A 21,916-nucleotide genomic window follows, 5' to 3' on the forward strand; every position below is an offset into this window, starting at 1 on the left:
TAGTACAGCATAATTAATGCGCTTAGTTTAGCATTAAATGAAATTCATGAACTTGTATACTATATTTTGTTCAATGATCTACATAGGATGAAATACTCATATCCTACATAAAGACTGTTATTTTATATTTTCTTAAACTGTAATTACATGGAATGTTAACAAACATTATTTCTAAAAAAAAAACTTACAAACATTTGAAAAATTTTATTTATAATTCCAGTTCTTATATGTAATTTGTATTAATCATTTCAGTAATATGTATTATTACTGTATACAATAAATATATAAAAAAACTTAAATTCCTGACAGGAAAAATAATGATAATTCATAATCCCATGAACATGTTCCAATGTCCATTTTAAAATTTAAAACTACCATAAAATAAATGTAAATAATAAGTAAATTAATAAGTAACATATACTTTATATCAACATAAAACACAAAGTACATTTGTTCAATCACTCACTGTTATTTGTTTTTCATTGTTATTTGTATTAGTATAATTGTAATAGCCTGGCGTAACATGATTAAGCACTTTAATCCCAAGTCAATCTTTTTGTACTGCCACCAGTTAGGATACATGACCCTCAGGGTGGATACAGTTCAAACTTCTTAGAATAAATCCAGCGTGCACCCAACCAAAACCGATACATCAATAGGGAGAAGGGCTCAAGGGTAAAGGTGAATAATGAGTACAAAACAAAATACCTACATGAGAAATAAAAAGAATACCAAACAATTCCAAAAGAAATGTCTGAAAACCTCTTTGAGGTGTAAATATCCATCAGGATGTTATAGACCAACAATTTTGTGTCAAGTAGCTCAACATATAAAATAAACTGCTTTTCCTCCAGATAATGGAAGACCAATCATGTTATGAAGACATGTGAACATTCCCCAGACTTAAGTGATGTGCTGATGTACTTAAATGGACGATCAGTCAAACTACCCTTATTGAAATGAATCTTTATTTATTTAAATTAAAACAGCATAATTTTGAATAAATTACTTATGGCAGTAAAAAAAATATTTTTTAATCGCACAAAAGAAAATCATCAAATTTCAAAGTTTCTGAGATTAAATATTTTCAATTAATGTAGATATAACAGATAATAAAATAGAAAATAATAAAGTTGTTTGTTCTTTTGTTACCAACTTTTAGTATTTTTTTTATAAATTTAATCTCTTCCAGAATTAACACAAAATTATAGGAAATTTTAATGGAATTTTTAAGTAATTCATAGAATGTAACAACATAAAAATCTAATTCCAGGAAAAAAATAGATACAAATTTTAACAATTGCTTATTTATCTTAGTAATATATATTTACAATGAAACAGTACTAGGCATTTGTTATGACAATATCTTACGATAAAGGATAAATTATGGATAAGTTTACAAATTCTGAATTAATATAAGCAAGCCAAGTTAAATAATTTAAAATGTATAAAACAATATATTATTACAGTAATGCTTACTATGAAGTAGATTTAGAAAGCTTAATATATGTTAACAAAAAATAATGAAATAAGTAAGATCTGTAGCACATTTCTGACGTTACTAAATTATACATAATACATCCAAAAATAATAATCAACTAAACAAGAGAACTGAAACACAAAAGTAAGATAAAAAGAAGACTTTTCTAAAATCTCATAACAAATCCAAATGCTGTATTTTTTCTTCTATTTAAATTGATAAACATCAATTATATTGCTAAAAATTAAAATTTACTAGTTACCTAAAAAGAAAAATAGAAACATTAAATGAAGATGTTTTACTATTAAAAAAAAACACAAAATGACAAACAGATGGATATAAACTGCATTTCTGGACTGTAGTTGACAGAAACGTTATTTTTTTAATTGCAGGAAAACACTACTCAATTATTGGATGCCCTCTTTGATTCAACCTGCATAAAATAACTGCTAAATATTTATCTCATCTATATCCTTTTTTTCCTCTAAAATTAGTAAAAATGATCAAATAGCAAGCGAGGTTATTATTACCTGAAAACAAAACACAATAAAATCCCAAACCGTAGTAAATGTAAATAACAGTAGCATAATTTTGCAGATAAGCACAAAAAAACCATTAAAGTCCATAAGAAAAAGTACAAAGGAAAAAATGGAATCATAAAAGAACCCTAAAAAAAATTGACAATATCAACCATGATAGGTGTAGAAATTCACCATTCAGAAAAATAATCTAGCAAAAAAAAAAGTAATAAAACAGATGTAAGAAAGACAACAAGAAAGTAATTAAAACAAACCAGCAATAAACGTAATGTATTGGTATATACAAATACAAACTGAAAGTAACTGAGATAGAAATGCAAGTGGTTTTCATGAAACATTAATTAATTAAAACATAATTGCAAATATATTGGAAACTCATTAAAAAAACGTATTAGATTTAACAAACTTTAAATGTTTGCTTCTGTTTGGTTTTGAATATTCTTATGACCCAGATGAAAATGATCTACATGGTGCAGATTTCAGGTAACGATATAACAACGGGAATAAATTTACAATACACAATTTTCATCTTTATATCAGTGTGTATTTTGTGGTCTGCTATGTTATGTTGTGCTGATTACATCCCATAACCACAATGATGTAGACAAGCCTTTCATCTTATAGGATGCAAAAACAGAAGTCCCTTCTAAAAATTGCATAGACATTTAAAAAAATAACAAACCTTCATATTCTAGGCACATTAGGAAAAATAAGGATTAAATAAATGATTTCCTGTAGACTTCTTCACCAAACTGAATAATTGTCATATCTACATGCCAAGCTCACTAAAATACAGTTAACATTCAGTCCCTATACCTTCACTCAGTTCGTTATAGAGAATGGCTGTACAGTGTAACACCATTAATCTCAGAGAATCAAAGTTTTGTATCTCACACAAATTATACATATCGTAATCATGTTTCCAAAGACTAGAGCATATAGTGTAAAATAACAAGTAGTACTAACTTCTTTCATGAAACTGAATTATATATTCTGGATAACATAAATGTATCATCTGCTAAATACTTTTAATAAATCAAAATAGTTATAATTAGTACATCCAAAAAAAAAAGAAAAGCTTATTTATCTTATTACATAATTATTAAAAAATGCAATTACCAAGACTTTTTATACTATAACAGGATTATGACTTTTAACATCACATTAACTTCAGGAAATAAATCTGTATATTACAATTCTGTTAAAAGCTAGGTAAAATATCTTTTTTTGTTTATAATTTACAATTGCAAATTATTTAATCTTTACTCAATGATCTATGTTTTTGTAGTGTTTATCTTACATTTAATTCTTTATTTAACAACCTATGGTAATGACAGTTATTGCTATATCTTCTTATGATCTGTAAATAAATACTGCTCAAATTTGGTGTGAAAAAGTTAAATTAAAGTTAAATTTGTGTGATAAGGTTACATCATACAGAGATGATGAGTAAGAGGTACTTTCAATTAGATACTTTCCAGCTTTCTAATGTAGAGAGCTGAAAACATGATCGATTTGTAAATGGCTAACATGCTAATTGAACTCCAATGGAAGGAAAATTTTATCGATTAAATGATATATATATCAATAATCAAGTTTCTATATCAAAAAGACTGAAGATTTAAAGAAAAAGATCATAGATGTAATCCTGAAAAGAGTCTAGGATGATTTACGGTCATACAGCAAGAAAAATTTACAGTAAACAAACGTATTTTATGTATATATAAATATTTCTATTCCAAAATAAAACCTGTAGTGTGGTCAGAAATAAGCTGTCATTAAAGATGATACAGAAATAACACTTGCAGATGTTGCTTTGTATTCGTATAACAAATGATTAAAAAAATATTAAATTCCATGCTATATTATTTGCACATGACCCAAACAAATATGTAATGTAAAAAAGAAGCCCAGTAAGTGAAACAAACAAGCATTTATTCACAGACTTCAATATTACCCCTTAAATTTACTTCAGGAAAAATACATAAGAAAATCATAATGATTAAATATTAAATGCTTGCAAATATGATGAAATAAATTATTCCGGTCTACTTAACCTGCCATTAATAAATTTGGCTCTGTAAAATGTAGGTATAACATAACTAGAAGATTTTACATTAAAAACTAAATGATAATGCCAAATATTTATTGAACTGAACAGAGAAGCAATACAGTATAATGTTTATTTCTAATTGAGTAAGCAAGAGGTCAGTTGAAAAAGAAACCAAACATTCAAAATACTACAGTAATGTAATTTACGAGGGCTATTCAACTGGCAGTACTACTACCAGGAATGTATACTATTAATATAAAATTTATATCTCTGTGTAGCATAGTGTATAATGTAAGTAAAGTTATTTAAATGAACCAATATTCAGAAGCATTTTTTTTTTCCAAAATAAATATCTTTCAGAATCAGCATTTTTATATGATATTGTTTTAAATTTGAGATGATTAGATATAAAACTTAAAATAATACCATAAGCTTATTTGAGGATAGTTTAGGAAGTTCTCGACCTGACAAAGATAACGCAAGATTATTCACAATTTTTTTTTTATTTGTTAATATAGTCATCTTATAATTTGGTACATTTAGCCCAACATCTTTCCAATTTTTTAACACCCACAATATAATGCGATTTACCCAATTGCAAAACAAGCAGCTGTCTCAGCTTCATTATTTGAAGTAAATCTTCACCCAGCAAGCCATTTCTTCAGGTTTGGGAAGAAAAAGTAATTGCTGGAAACCAAATTCAGTAAATACAGCATCACATGTGAAAACACTTTGAAGCACAGATCATGGAGTTTTTACACCAACATCCCAACATAGCCGGCCTCCATGGCAAGAGTGGTAGCTTCTTGGCCTTTCATTTGAAGGTCCGGGTTCAAATCCCGATCAGGCATGGCAATTTCACAAGCTACAAAAATTTTCATTCATCTCATCCTCTAAAGCAACTCCTAATGGTGGTCCCAGAGGTAAAAAAAAACAAAACATTCCAACACAAGTGTGCAGATGCATTATCATAGGGAAAGATGTGGACATTTAGCCTGAATAGCAGCCTTAAATTAATCTAGTAATGAAGCGTAACACTCTAATGGTTCTGCCTTTTTCCAGGTAGTCTATAGCACCACACCACAAGAATTCTAAAAAACCACAGCCATGACTTTTCGTACAGATATGGAACTGTTTTTTTCTTTCTTAGCACACTTTCATCTGCTTCGATCCACTATTTGGTAAATAAATCCTAAACACCCTTGAGAAGTGTTCAGTTGAATGCATTTTTAGTTGACTGTTAACAAATGCAACACCCACTGACCGAAAAGCATTTTTATTCTCAAAACATCATATAAAATGTAGTGGACACACTCTATCATATCTGCGATGCCAACAAGCTTGAGTTCCTTCAGAAATTGTTTAATGTAGCATTCTGAAATTTTGTGACAATTTTATCAGCTGTACAGGTTTTGGGCAGTCCAAGCATTCATCTTGAATGGATGTAAGATCACATTTAGATTCAACAGCCCACTTTTTTACTGTTGAAAATGAAGGGGAAGAATCCCTTAAATTGTAATCTAACTCTTTTCGTATCTCTGGCAGAGTTAAACCATTTAAAACAGAGTACTTTACATTTAAAACAGGTGAAACTTCAATTTTATCCACTTTTCTCAAAATCTCAAAACTTCTTTGCTCTACTTGATCGCCAGAAACAAGCAACTAAAAACATGTGTCTGAAATTTTGCAACACACCATCTGAAGGATCATACTTGACAAATATAATAGTCATTTGGTCATAATTGTGCCATACCTGTGTCAAACCGAGCACTTTTCAAATGGCCCTGTCACAGAAATTAAGGAAAGCCTATACAAGTCCAACAAAATGTGAAGGAAATCATGGCTACGACTAAAAAAAAATTTTAACAAAATGACCAAGAGAGCCGATTGTATTTCTAATTGGAAAAGCATCCTTTTATAATGTTTATTCCACAAAATCAAAAAAGTTGATAAGGATTCTTATTTAATATAGGTAAATAACATTCAAGAGAATAAGAAAAAACAGACCTAAAACACAGAAAAAAAATATATTAATAAATCTAAACATATATTATTTTTTATATGAAAAGTTTTTTTTGATGATGAATGGAGAAACCATAATTCCACACCCTGCTTGACTATTTAACCCTGCTGCTCATCGTATGAAATCTAGTAGAGAAAAAGAAATTAAACATAGGAACTATAGGCTATTTTAGGGCACACCAGAATGCTTTACATTAACAGAAAAAATTCTGGGAACAGATGTGTTTAGAAAGGAAGGGTAATATTATCTAGGAAATTAATTTAATAAATTTATATGTATGCATACAGATGTATTTTTTAAAAATCCATATTTTTAGGCAGCACTTATACACACAATACACAACACTAATAACTGGTAAAAGACAGAGAAATACATCATAGTGCAATTCATTACAATTTCACAGTCCTTAATAACCGATATATTTCAGAGAGATAACTTCAAAAGAACTAAGATTTTACTATATTAAAGTTTCATTGATCAATATTATGTTAGTTAAAAAGTTACGATGTTAGTTCAAAAAATTCAAAGGAATGAATGTATAATAGTACAACTGAAAGGTGAAATAAAACATTTTTTTTTTTTAAATAATTAAAAAATTGAATACCTCAAAATCTGTAGCTACTTATGAAACACAAAATTCTCCTATAAGAATATATATGATGAGTTAACTGAAATGACATTATATGAAATATACAGCCCTTTTTAAAACTGAAAGCTTACATTAAAACACTACATAAAAAACAATATATTGACATAAATTCTTATATAATCACAAATAACACTAGCTTAACGTAGCAACAGCATTTCTACTTTAATTCTAAAAGACTTTTAACAAATTACTTGGTTTATAATAAACTGAATCTGAGTGGTGTTTGACAAATTCTTGATTCGTAATTACATCAATGATTTCCAAATGTGTTTAATGTTTTAAAATAATTTTTTATTTAACAAAAAGCATATAAAACAAACTTTCTTTCTTTAATAATACCTAATCTACATATAGACAAAGCAACAACAATTTTTAAGAAACTATCACAATTCAAAGAGTTAAAAACCACTGATTTAAAAAAAAACAACAATATTATCAAAGCATAAAAGAAATGCAACTAAAAATTTCATTCGCAACCTAGATAATATAACAATTAAAATACTGATGCTATAAAATTAAAAAAAAAAAAATCAAATTCAAACTGAACAAAAAATTATTTAAAATACAATACAGTTTGTACCTACAAACTAATGCTTGTATCATAGGTAAAATAAATAATACTAACCTCCCACCGACCAGCTTCCAAGAGAGTATTATCTTTATGTTTTGATGATTTCATGTCGATTAAATAATGTATGTGTCTGTAATAATCACTTATTTTCTACCACCCTCCAATTGTCAATTTTCTTTTATCATTTAAAAATTTTCCTCATCCCAATCTGATGTTATCTACAATGGAATGTGTTTATTTTTAAATTAACAACTCATGAAAATTACTAATTAGTGTTTTCACAAAAACTACAACTACTGAACAGCCAAATCCAGATCATAAACATCAAAATTCAAAACAAAAAATTATTCATTCAAAGGAACATGTTAAAGAACTTATGTTCCTAAATCTGTTTAGAAAAACCTGCAAATAAGTTAAATGAAAAGAATAGGTAATATAATTATTCAACCTTAAATTCCAACAATTTGTTTTCACTTCGCAGATAAGCCTTTTAGGACCAAGCAAACACCATTTCATGCAGTTTATTTTTCTTCCAGAAGTTCTTCATTCTTTCAAAGTGTTTAATTCTTCTTTCTGCAGTCCATTCTCCTCTGTTGAGTTTTTTCTTTTCACCTACAGAAACCTTTAATATAAAAATTTTCTTTTTGTATTCTTTTCAATCTAGACAGTCATTTTCTGTAATGTTGAACTTTTGTAATTTCCAACAGTTTATTTTTAAAAAAATGGTTTTTTCACCAAATTATGACCCCGAAAAGACTTCATCTTTGAATAAATCCATATTCCAAAGCATGATGTTCTAAGTAAAAAAATAATATAGTAAATATAATTTTTCAGAAATAAATTTGTTTTTTGTTTTTTTTAAATTGTCTAATGTGCTATTCTCATAATTAATAATTGATGATTTTATTTACAATAAAATTCTACAATTTTAGTTCAATCTTTTACAAGCTATCAGTATTTAACTTTGTAGCAGTACTGATTAGGTGTTTTTGAGTGAACTCTTTTTTTTAATGAGAATTTTAAATTTACCATTCACATAGAAGTCAGTTTCTACTCCTGCAGTAATAATTAGTAGAAAGCAAAGCCTACTCCTGTAGGAATACATCAAACAATTTTTTTTATAGTATGAATAAACAAAAAGCAATGTCTGTTTATAAAGCATAAAAATAACAGCAAATGCATGCTTTGACAACAGCAGATATTCTATGGAATTTACAAACAATAGTCCTTCATGCAAATTATTCTTAACAGATCTCTAGCCATCAAAACCACAATAAGAATGGATCAAAACAGATACCATCAAAACCACAATAAGAATGGATCAAAACAAGATACCATCAAAACCACATTAAAGGGAAATCTGTCATAGATTTCATATTCATGACCACACTATAAATAACAGCTGAGAACCAACATTTTAATGTCAACAACCGATTTAATTTGTGAACAAATAGAGTAATAACCATAGAAAACATTGAAGGGATAGAGAAAAATGATGGAACAGGCTGATATTCAGTAAGGCAACATTTGGATTTGTATTTAGTGGAGTTCAAATGAACTGCAGATTATGGACAATCCTTTCAGAGATAATTTTTCACACGATTATAAGCTTTTTGGCCACCATCAACAACCAATAACATAAGTAAACATCAAAACACAATTCAGGTACACATAAAAATTATGAAAACAATTGTATAATATACTTAAAGGAATAAAAATTATTGGTTGTACCTGCTCTTTTATCTACAAACGAGCAGGTACACCAGCTACCACCTACTCAAACTCATCAATGGTGTTAATATTGCTGACCTAATTTCCAAACTACCAAACTTTGAAAAAATGGGATGGAGGGGAAATTAAAACAGAGAGCCCCACAAGAGATAAGGTAATGGCTCTACAATACTACCCGGACCCGTTTATTTATAACTTTGTTAAAGTGCCTCCAAATATCAAAATTCATATTTCATTATCTCTCAAATTTACCTGTTCATTCTAAAAAAAAAACTGTTGTCATATGAGTGGCTTTTAGCTCAATATTTCAAGGAATTTAGTAATTTATTTACAAAATTGAATTATACATCACAAAAGAACATTTAAAATTCCATATCATTTGTATAAATTAAACATGTTCAGAATAAACTTGCTGAACCACAAAATTACCACCAAAATGATCAGAATATTAGACCTCAAAAAAGTTGTATATACTTACACAATTTAGTAAATTGTACAAATGATATGAACTTTTTATTGGCTAAAATCCATAACAGTTAATATATTATATATACCATATATATAAAAAAATATATACATCAGCGTTTTAATTTGTTATAACATCTTTTAGTTAAGGTGTACGGTGTTGATTTAAGACTAGAATCAAACAGCAAAAAAACTGTATTAGTTGCATGCATAACCATAGATTTATTTGAGACTGCTTAACAGTGTCACAAGCAGTGACTGTAATTCCTGAACAGAAAGCCTCCTCTGTTTTGCAATACGCTAAATGTGAATTTGTATTTACAATTCATCGTGCCTCACATAGAAAGTTTAATTATGATTCTCTGAGTGACAATAACATTCGTTGATGGCAAGATCAATCGGTTTGAAATGACTAGATGTCTGTGTAAAGAAAAGAATACAGGGCGATTTCGGGGGTCTGAAGAAAATCTTGAATGTGTCACGGAGTCTTTCCTGCGTAGTCCTAAAAAATCCTAAACAGGTCGGCTGTGAACTAGGAAACGCTTATAAATGTGTCCATATTGTTTACAGCAGTTTGAAGCATATACTGAATATGCCGCATATGCAGACTGTCAGACTTGACTTGTATGCAAAAATGTTGTGACATGAACTTGACGACTTTCCTATTATATTGTGTTTAGCGATGAGTCGACATTTCATCTAAGTGAACATTAATACACATAACTTCCATATCTGGGAAATTATACTAAAAAAAATTCTTTAATTTCATAGATTAAAACAGTCAAAAGATTTGAAAATTTTTTAAACTTTTTCTAAGTTGCTTTTCTAAATTTTACAAATCTATTACTTTTAATTGTATTTCTCATATTATTCTTTGATAAATTAAAAATCATGCAAGAGAAAAATTTTGAGTACAACCCTTTTTAAAATGTAGTAACCTCGCCTATCATATAATTTAAAAATAAATAAAATAATGGACTCATAAAATACAAATATAAAAACACACAAAGGCAATAAAAAAAAACAACAACATGTGTGTGTGTGTGTGTGTGTGCGCACACACACACACACACACACACACACACAGAGAGAGAGAGAGAGAGAGAGAGAGAGAGAGAGGGAGAACAAGAGTGTGTTGTTTTAGTGACAGAAACACTTTTTTTCAGTTTGAAACTACAACAACTTTGAAAGTATTAAAAACTTCTTTTTTTTAAATATGCATGAAATACTTTATATTAATAAAAACAAAATTCTGTAATGCATTATGAAAAAAAAAAAAATCAATTTATCCCAATGAATTTACAGCTTGACAATAAAAATGTCATTCTCCTAATGCACTAAAAATAATTTAGTAAAAGCCATTTATAGAAAACAAAAGTTGCAGTAAATTCTCATTTTGGTGGAACAACATCAGACTTTATTATGACCCAAGTAGTTGCCAAGTTTCAGAAGTTCATTCAACCACACAAAACAGAACACACAGAACAAATGACTGCACCAAAATCTTACAAAGTAATAAAATGTCAGGATTAAATTTACACACCATACTTTAACTTGTAATACCAATATTTTATTTTTTCAAATGATACAATAGCTTTTTATCATTTATATTTTGGTCTGAAAAATTATTTCTAGACACTTAAACCAAGAAAAATATAAAATGATATTTCCATACACATCAGAGAAATTTTAGAATGACTTCCGTAGATTCTGTTTATAATGTAAGCATAAATCATTCCCTTACAAAACCAATTATGAATAAATTGACACACTACTTAAAATCCAGAAAGAATACAAACATATGAAAATTACTGATTAAATTACACATTACCTACAACTGATACCAATATTTCTCACAGACCCTAATTCCCCATCATTGCCAAATTTATCAATAAAATTTGAGAAAATAATCTTCTGCATAAATGAATATTATGGAATCATATCAACTCACTCATAAATAAAATTGTTTAATTCCAAAAACTGAAGCAATATCAGAAATTAGCAAAAATAACATAATTCAATAGTAACAACACTTTAAAAAAATGCAGATAGAAATTTACATGCTAATAAAAAAAATTACACTGATCTCTTTATTAATATTAATCTCATAACAATCCATTCTAATAGAAAATAAATATTCATAAATTAATTAGCAAACTACAATGTAAATACTATTACAAATTCAGTAATATTATTACTGTAACGTTAACACTGCCTATAAATAGTAATAAATATTATTTATAGCAATATTTAATATTTATAAATATTACATTTTATTAACAAATATTTCCTTTCTCAACTTTATTTTGTACACATGTTGAAATAAATACCAGGTCTTTTAAAAACTCAATTTAGAATATCTAAAGCTATTTTCAAAAAAAAAGATAATTTATTTTCAAATATTTTTTAAAATGATTAATTCATTAAAAAAACTTAAAACCTGTACATGGGAATGAAATAGAAATTGTTTAATAAGGTGATAAAATGCCACATGTGACCGCCACTTGGAAGTTTTTAGATTAGAACCTAGAAAGCTTTCAGATGAAAAACCAAGATGATACTACTCTGACACACTGCTAAATCAATTCAGCCGTCCATAAGCATGTCTAAACTAGAAGACAAAATTTGCAAATTTTCACCATAAATTGCTACATAAAAAAAAAATATCACTTTGTAGTCTAAAGACTTCTTTCATTTAAAACCTAAAATTTTTACCATTATTTCTTTGTTGAGTACTGTTTACCTTCCTTGGCTTCATTCTTTTATTATATGCTGACGCGTTTCAGAACCACTCTATTGTCAAAACTTATTATAATGGAGCATTTGAATTTCTGTTGAGAGTTTTTATATAACATTTGGTCAACACCCCTCCCTTTATTTGATGTCATGCCTTATCAAGCCTTCTACTTAGCTTTTAATTTTATTTACCTATTTACCGTTTTCAGTAAATTGAGATTCTTGAAAAGGGCATCTGCTTGATTGTTGATCTTTTCATTTATAATCGTTTTATTGTTACTTTTTAATTTGAAGATTTCTAAATTTTCTAAATACTCACTGTTCTGTCTTTAATAAAATTGTGAATTAATTATCATTGATTCTTCCATTTTCATTGGGGTATGTCCTTCTTTTATTAAATGCATTGCATGATTGGAATCTTATTTTTGATTTTTAAAACATATCATGTGTTCACTATCTTAAATTTAATTTTCTTCCCGTTTCTCCAATAAGTGCAGTTGCACTACACTTACATTTTATTTTGTATATATCATTACTGGAAGAAGAATGAACATTTAAAAAAATTTAGAATTTAGAAATCTTCAAATTAAAAAGTAACAATAAAACGATCATAAATGTACAGATCAATAATGAAGCGAATGTCCTTTTCAAGAACCTCAATTTTTCTGAAAATGGTTAAATAAAATTAAAAGATAAGTATAACCATTAATAAAAAATAAACCAGAAGAAAGCCAAATAAGGCATAACATCAAATAAAGGGAGGGGGTATTGACTAAACGTTATATAAAGACTAACAGAAATTTAAAAGTATCAGTACAACATAGAAATCATAGTCTTCTTAGCAGAAAATATAATAATAATTATTATCTTAATAAAAACAATTTTTAACATTAATTTTAAAAAAATTGTGACAATTTTTTTCTGTTATACCAAAAATTTAAATATAATTTCTTTTTTCATAACCAGGTTTTAGGATATTGATTCCTTATCAAAATTAAATTTTTGTTTTTTAAGAGCAATTTTGTTCCACGTAAATTTTATTTCACTTTTAGTTGAATAATTGTTACACGATTGAGGACAAAAAGAAAAAAGTAATTTGCTAAAAGGTCAGAGAAGGTTAGAATTAAAGCTTAAATTTTCAAAGAAGTTTGCAGAAACTGAAGAATTCATATTTCCTTCCTTAAAAAAAAATAAGTTTTTTCACATCTACTGTAACAAAAATGTAAAAAACAAAATTCAAAGAAAAAAGTCATCTAAAGAAAAATTCAAACATTCCATAAAAATGTTTAATTCAAGTTTTAAAAATTTTGCATATAGTCCTTTAAAGTGTTTAATTAATCTGAAAGTAAAAACAGTTCAGTAATTCTCTTGCAGAATTGAGACTCCTGCAGGACACAAAATCAACTTGTTTGTTTTCTGTAATTAACCACCTGCTATTTATCACTAGGTCTTTATTTCTTACGAGTCGTAGTTTTAAAACGAATAAGACAATCAGATTTCTGCAGCCAGATTGCAAAGGTCAGGCAGTAATATAGTTTTTATTATTACAAAATACTCGCAAGTATAATACAGATGCTTATAATACAAGCTGTATAAGGTGTTATTCTGCTAAATGAAAGGATGTACAAAATGATGTGTATTGTTTTAGAACGACAGAATTAACATGGTGCATGAAAAAAAGGGCTCTGGATGAACCTCTTATCACCAACAAAAAAGCGTGTTGATGAATAAATAAAAAAAATATTGTCATTGTCATATTTGGAATTGAATTTTCAAAATTTTCTTCTCTTGGTTGAAGGAACTTTCTGACAGCTAATAATTCTGTGATATTGAAAGAAATTATCAACCAGATGATATATGAACTCGCGAAGATTTATTTTTTTCATAATCAAACGATCTTTGATCGTTTCAAATAACCCTTTGTCTATTTTTCATAACCACCAATTTTATTCCATAGTTTGGGTTCCAAAAATTGCAGTAAGACTTCTTTTTATTAGAAAGGCTGAAATCTGAAAGAAATATTTTGCTAGCTGTAACTCGAAAACAAAGCATTTCCGGATTTGTTTTTATACGAACTTTTTTCATTATTTTCTTCAGTAGAACATGTTCTGAAAGTTTCTCCGTTTCTTCGTGGGACACCCAGTATATAAAGTAGATATGTTTTACATATTTTGGCGAAGCATCGAAATCTGACTACTGCCTTTTTATCATAATAGACATTAAGAAGAAGATTAACTCAAAATCTTTAAATAAATCGATATTCTGGAGAAAATTAACTTAAAATATTTTTCCAAACATCAAAACCTAATTTTAATGAAAAACTACAAGCTGAAATTTGTAAGAGGAATTTAAAAATAAGCTTATATAGTGACAATTTGGTTTCGATTACCAAATGCGACAGTTAAAATTTAAAAATTTCACCAGAAACTAAAATTCCAACTACTTTATAAAAAACTAGGTTATTTTTAGAGAGTAATTTAGAAATGTGTAAAAGGTAATTAAAATTTAATGTAATGTAAAAAACTGCTTAAAAATTTCATCCCGTAAAATAACAAAAGAAGAAAAAGGATGAGTAATGGAAACATTTTTATAACTAAAAAGAAAAAGCAGGAAATTTATCGAAGAATGTAATGTTATTCAGGTAGAAGAAGATATCGCTAAACATTCCGAAAAATGGTTTGTCTTTACAAATTTCTACTATTTTTAAACGATCTGCAAAAATCCGGAAGGTAAAGAAAAGAAGTTCCGTTAAAAGCTTATCTCCTTAACGATTATTTAATAACCTAGAAACTAGAACTATACGGAAGAGAAGATGATTAAACCGTTTAACAATTCAGTTTCAGAGATTTTTTCGATAATATTCTGTTAAGTTTTTTATGGAATATTACGAGATTAAGGACGAAAAAATTACAAGATAACTTTGAAGAAAGAATATCTTTCCTCTTTTAATCGATCTATTAACTTATACGAATAAAAGGATTAATCTAATCTTTTTGGATTTGCACCCTGACAAAATCGTATTATTTATCCGAAAAAACTATTGTTTTTTCGGATAAAAAACAAGTAAACTAGCATTAGTTCCTTTTAAAATAAGTCTTGTGAGTTGTATATTTAAAAACGCGATCGATTTGTAAAAGAAAAGATCAGTTTTCTTTATCATGATTAAATCTTTCATATGATTACGGATTCACAAAATTTTTCTGGAATTTTTTCTAAAAGAGAAATGGAACCGTTTTTAGAATGACATGGTTTTCGAGGTAGTAAAAGTTTAAACGACAAGAGGTTTTCGTGAACATGTCTTTCATCCGCGATAATAACGAAAAAGTAAAAGAATATTACATAACTTTGTATTACAGAAATACAAGAACAAAAATTTATAATAATCATTTGTAGATTTACTTGTTCATTAACAAGCAGTCTTGGAATTCATTACATTTTCTGGAATGTCAAGAAGAAACGACGACTGTTAAAAACTTTCCGAAATCCTGGTTCAACAGTTCGATAAAATACTGAAATAACCAGAATGGGAACAACTATTTACACTACGATCGATAAAGATTTCGATAACAATTTAAAAAATTAATCTTCGTTTATTCAGAAAATTGACGGGCATTTATCTATTCTGTTGAAATTCCACAAGACTTATCTAAAATTTTCGACTAGAAAAACAGTTGCATAACCGCTTATCATGGAGAGACTATAATAGCTTTCTGCGGAAATCTTTTAATAGTTTACCAGTATGTCGTAGATATCAATTCTAATCTTGAAGACACAGATATATCAGATCATACTTTAAGATGTTTTAAAAGATGACACCCTAGTTGTATTACGAAAGGAAGATACGGAAAACGTAAAGATGCCAAGTTGAATTTAGAAAAAAATTGGTCTTCCAAAAACTAAAAATGTATGTCCTGCAATTTTTGGCAAGAAAATCGACTGCAATTCTAAATTAGATGTTTTCGCAGAAAGGTTCCTATTGTGAATGATAAAGCTGTGAACGTTGTTCGTTTAGATCACCTTACGAAAGAAATACAGACTTTTAGAATGGAAACTTTTCTACGAGAAAAGCGGGATATCAAAATATAAAAAAAAGTTGATTTTTTTAAAAGAAAAGAATAATTATGAATCTAGTTTGATAAATGCGATAAAAACTTCGGATACATTCATAAAAAATTAAAGTGTGAGAATTACAGGATATTAATTTTAGCTGTAAATTGTTACTGTAAATATCCGTAAGTGATCGCGTGTCTAGGAAACGAAAAAATTTATTTTGTAAAATCAAAGGACAAATGAAAATTAAATTTACAGAGTATCTATAAAGTAAATCTATCATAGATTTATCACGATGAAACGGGGAATTCTAAAGAACATTTCTAAAATGAATTTGGAAAATAGAGTAAAATCGACTTTAAAAAGAAACGGATTAACGGTTAGTTGTAAAACCGGATACAAATCTTAAATATTGCAGTAAAAGAAAATTTACGGTAATTATTAGAAATAATTAGCTAAGAAATTTCACGTTGACGGCCTTATTATATTAAAATAGAAGAAGGATTTTATTTTAAGTTAATAAAAATAGATTTTAGTTCTAAAAATTTAAAACTTCATTAGAACTTGACAAGAATAACTAAAAAAAATTAAAAGTTTAAGAAGAGAAGGCAAAACCGGTCGGCCGCGCAAAGTTTGATTCTTTAGACGTAAACACTTCTTACTCGATTAACGACATAAAAGAAATAGAATACAGACGAGAAAAAAAGATATACTTTCAAAATCACGAAGAGATAAAACTTGTATTTTATTCTAATTATTGGTTCGAGTCTGAAACTAAAAAAAAACTTCAATTTCGAAAAAAGTAACAGAATACACACTACCGTTAACGAAAACAATGCTCAATAAAAATAGAAAATTAGATTGTGTCGTGCGCTTAGTTCTTTTTAATTGGAAAATTTAAAGGAATCTTAATCCTTTAGATTTAATTATTTTTAATAAAATGGGCATTTTTTTTATCGAGAGGAACATTACCTGAGGGTTGTAGTATGAATAGTATTCGGAAATAAACAGTTTTCCTTTCGTAGACAAGAGAAAACTATGAATAAAATTTGCGGTTGTACGGAAAAAGAAATTTAAAAAAATAATCTTTACACGGAAAATTGTTCAGATACGAAAATCCTAAAGAAATCTTTTTTTACTGGAAAAAAGTTTAGATAAAAAATTTCAAGGACATAATAAACATTTCTTCTATTAACTTCCAAAGATATTTTCGATTACGAGATGGGCTTTTAAAGTGAAAACTAGGGGAAAACAGGAAATACTTAATATTTTCAATAAATTTATGTTACGTTAATAGAATTTTTAATTTTTACAAGTTTAGAATTATATTTCGTCAATAAGTGATTTTATTTTTAAAACGTTTACCTGTTTTGCTATCATTTTTCTAGGAATTTTTATTTCTGGTTAAGAAATCTAGCGCGACGTATTATTCGAAATAATTTTAAAAGATTTCCTATAGTTGTGGAATAATTTTGCTAGTAATATATATTTTGTCCCTGCTACAATCGTTTTTTCCACAAATTTAAATGGAGTAAGTTTTAAGATATTAATTTGTTTACCTCTTTTCGGCTATAGTATAAATACGGTTGTCTATTAAATTTCTCGTCATTGAAAAGTCGACACTGCCGGCAGATGGTTACGCACAATGTGATTTGGGAAATAAGTAGGGTCGATTTCGGTATGAGAGTTTTACTAATTGATTTAGTAACTTTGTGACAAACTCATTGTTTTAGAAATCAAGTGTTATAGATACAAGTATGGCTTACGTTCAGCATTTTAAAGGACAGTAATTTTAGGTTAAGAAAAATTGAATTTTATTTTTAAATATCTCTTTAATCATCATCATATTTTCTTTGGATATTTTAAAGAGTAATTTTTAAAATAAAATGAGAAAACTATGTAACAGAAAAATTTGCAAAATGTTGCCCCTCTCTCTCTTTTTCCTGTTTAGCCTCCGGTAACTACCGTTTACATAATACTTCAGAGGATGAATGAGGATGATATGTATGAGTGTAAATGAAGTGTAGTCTTGTACATTCTCAGTTCGACCATTCCTGAGATGTGTGGTTAATTGAAACCCAACCACCAAAGAACACCGGCATCCACGATCTAATATTCAAGTCCGTGTAAAAATAGCTGGCTTTACTAAGACTTAAACGCTGTAACTCTCGACTTCCAAATCAGCTGATTTGGGAAGACGCGTTAACCACTAGACCAACCCGGTGGGTTTGCAAAATGTTGCCTAAATTTTTTAATCTGCACTTTTTTAAGAAAATTATTTTGTAGAAATGACTTTAAATACAAATTTATATTTATAAAAATAATGAAATTAAAATCACCGATTAAACTCGCTGTTATGAACCTGTCACTTCTATTTCTTTAAGTTTGCAATTATAAACGATTAAGGTAATAATGTAAAGCAGAAACTTACTGTTGGGTCAAATGTACTTACAATATATCTGCACAGAAAACTGCGAAGATAAAGAGAAGGTGGTAATCAACCACCTTCAACAAACAAACCGAAACTTTATGCAAGATCATCTACACATAGCGTTTAGATCTCCATCTTTATGAACGTTATTACGGTATCTTGCATAATGAGAACAACCGATCTCTTTCTAAATAAGATAGATGTTAACTTGTGCTAAAACATCAAAATTAATATTCTATATTCTTTTGAAGATGAGAGAATACTTATTAATGAACAGTACCTAAACAACAATTCGTAGGTAACAATCTCTAATCAAAACCCGTTATTGACGATAAAAGTGATACGACACACACGGTTTTCCCCCTATATAATACAACGGTAAGTAAAGTTTAATCAGTGCAAATAGCTATACTGCTACAAAATATAATAAACCTACTATCAAATCAAAGTACTACTACTATCAAAGTATTAAAATTTAATCGGTACATAGCACTCGTTTTTCCCAAAATGCCTTTTCTTTTCCAAAAGAAAATCATAGCACTCACATTTATCAAACATTTATCTCCTTTGTGGCATATCCATAAGCACTCATCTCGCGAAGCAAACTAATTCTCTAAGATACGCTTGCAAACATTTTCTTGCATTTTATCTAATTTACCTAATAAGGAAAACTTTTGCAAATTATTAACCGTGTTATTTTAATATAGTTACAGGTATGAAATCCATCAATTCGGCATAATTTATTCAACTCCCCGATTTCCATTTCTCTATATTTATATTACGCATTTTAGCGTATAAATTTAAGCATTTACAACTTTTCATACACATCTGTTCCTAAATAGGGCATTCTATATCAGGAATGTGTGTTCCTTTCTCTCTGTACCGGTACTCAAAAGTTAATAGCATAAACTGACAAACGTAATATCAGTTTCATCTTCTTCTTCTTCAAAAAAAAAGAAAGAATTAACTAGAAATACCTCCGTTGGAATGATGATACTTGTCTTACAATTTTGTTTAAATCAATTTTCTACACAATATAATACCTTACGTCCTCAATATAATACCTTGCGATCCAGTTTTAAATGTTTGCATTTAAAACATTTAAAACTGGAAACAATATCTTCTCGCCAAAGTATAAATTGTCTTATGATTAAAAAAAAAATCATATATAAACTGCAACAACAAAAATTTCATCTGAATTAATCGGCTCCGAATCCTTCTTCAAAACATTTTAAAATTATACTTTTAATTCTCCTAAAAATAATTTGACAAATACCTCTTTAAAACAAACCTTTACAATTTAAAAGTCATAGAAATAAATAAAAAATTGAAATATAAAACTCTTATTATTGACACAATGCTATTTTTATTCTAGGTAATTTGTTTAGATTGATGATTTTTTTTAAAACTAAATACAGCCAGGGACACATTCAATTCATGCTGTGCAGTTCGAATAAACGAATAGGATCATCTAACAGAACGAAAGAAAGAATTCATATCTACCGGAATAAATAATTAAAGCCCTTTTTCTTTTTTTAATTTCCTTCCACCACAAAGGTTTTACGCTGGCAATATTGCACTCACTAATTTCAAGCTCACAAATGCTTTTACATTCATATCAGTCTTAATAAAGTTGTCTCATTTATCATATATATATATATATATATATATATATATATATATATATATATATATATATGTATGTGTGTGTGTGTGTGTTGTGTGTATATACACACATATATAAAATCGCGCGCGCGCACACACACAAAACGTATTAAACTATAATCTTATATTGTTTTATGATATAAAAACAGTAATTTTAAGTTCTAGATTGACAGGTCAATATTAAAATTGTTACGTACGATAATCATTTGTGTTTGCATAGTTAATTCTTGTGTTCTCATAATACGGGTCCATTTTTTACGCGGAAGAGGGTCATTTATTAGGTTACTATTTATTAATGTATACATTTTAAAGCGATAACATTTTTAACTAATATTATTCGTATAAATTATTACCCGTCTGAGGTTGATAACATATACAAAAAACCTATTCAGAAATAAAACAAACCTATTCTTTTCTAAAATGGAACTATTTAGTTGCGTGATTTAATTGTCGGCCTAGTTTACCTTTCAATATTTATTTTTGTTTTATTAATTCAAATATATTTTGTAAAACAACGCTCACAAAATTCTTTTTTCATGACATGAACTGACGTTTTCAGATACATTCCACGATATATAATTATAAGAAAGTATTATTTATGTAAGTGTTTAATCTGTACTGAATTTAGACGACTTTTATTTAATAATCGAAAAACAACTCTCGGTCACATTCTGAAAAATGTTTGAAATATTTACCTTGAAAAACATTCCTTGAGTAAATCATACGGAAAAAACGAACAAAAAACAATTTTTATGAAGAGGAATGGACTGCCGAATTGAATACGGAAAAAATTAACTTTTTTTTTTTTCAAGTTTTAATTTAATATAATTTATTTTGTTAATTGAATTGTTTCAACGAACATCCTGTTTCAGCGGCTGGAGCATTAATTGTAATTTCAATAAAAATGATTTCAAATCTTATTATCTTTCATATTTAACCTTTGAAATGTTTTGGATGTATCTCCTCAGCAAGTATCACTCGGTATCCTCAGTTCAAAACAGAAAAACGATTTTATAAAATACACATTTTTAGCCACCGTAAATTCTACGGTTTTTTTTTTCAATTCCGTGCGCAAAAATGGCAAAACGAAAATATTTTCTATCAAAAGAGCAGAGCTAGTTTTATTTATTTTTTTATTCTGTTAAACACCCAAGGTTTCAAACGGGGTTATCAACCTTCTTTTCTACGCTTATTCCTGCATGATAAACGAACATACGTTCAAATACAGATAAAGTCTAATTTGTTTTAATTTTATTTGATATGTAAAGATATAGTATGAATTAATCAATTCAGTGCATACATTGATACACTAAAAATCGTTTTCGAGGCCAACAAAACTGATATTTTTAAGGTCTCCTCAGTCGTAACATGAAATTTAGGTTAGGATTATAAAATCAATAAAGTATATAAATTTGTTTTACATTTTATAAAATTCAGTGGATCAACCCGGTTAATTAAAATTCCAGGTGTGATTATAACACGCTAAACTTATACAATAATTAATATAATAAGAAAATTACAAC

The 21,916-nt window shown here is 27.9% G+C and overlaps 1 protein-coding gene across 2 annotated transcripts in view; it reads right to left on the reverse strand.

Moving 5' to 3' along the window:
* LOC142327078 (ubiquitin-conjugating enzyme E2 W) overlaps positions 1–21,916 on the reverse strand; it is a 108,468-nt gene that overhangs the window by 44,765 nt on the left and 41,787 nt on the right. Inside the window, exon 1 of one of the 2 annotated variants that reach the window (XM_075369910.1) lies at positions 7,370–7,527. The exons of the other annotated variant lie outside the window; for it this stretch is intronic. Coding sequence (XP_075226025.1) covers positions 7,370–7,423 — 54 coding nt within the window. The 5' untranslated portion in view covers positions 7,424–7,527. Of the gene's footprint in view, positions 1–7,369; positions 7,528–21,916 lie in introns of those variants that run through there. 2 annotated transcript variants of the gene reach the window in all.

Source organism: Lycorma delicatula, chromosome 6, assembly GCF_047948215.1.
Source record: "Lycorma delicatula isolate Av1 chromosome 6, ASM4794821v1, whole genome shotgun sequence".
NCBI classification, from domain to species: domain Eukaryota; kingdom Metazoa; phylum Arthropoda; class Insecta; order Hemiptera; family Fulgoridae; genus Lycorma; species Lycorma delicatula.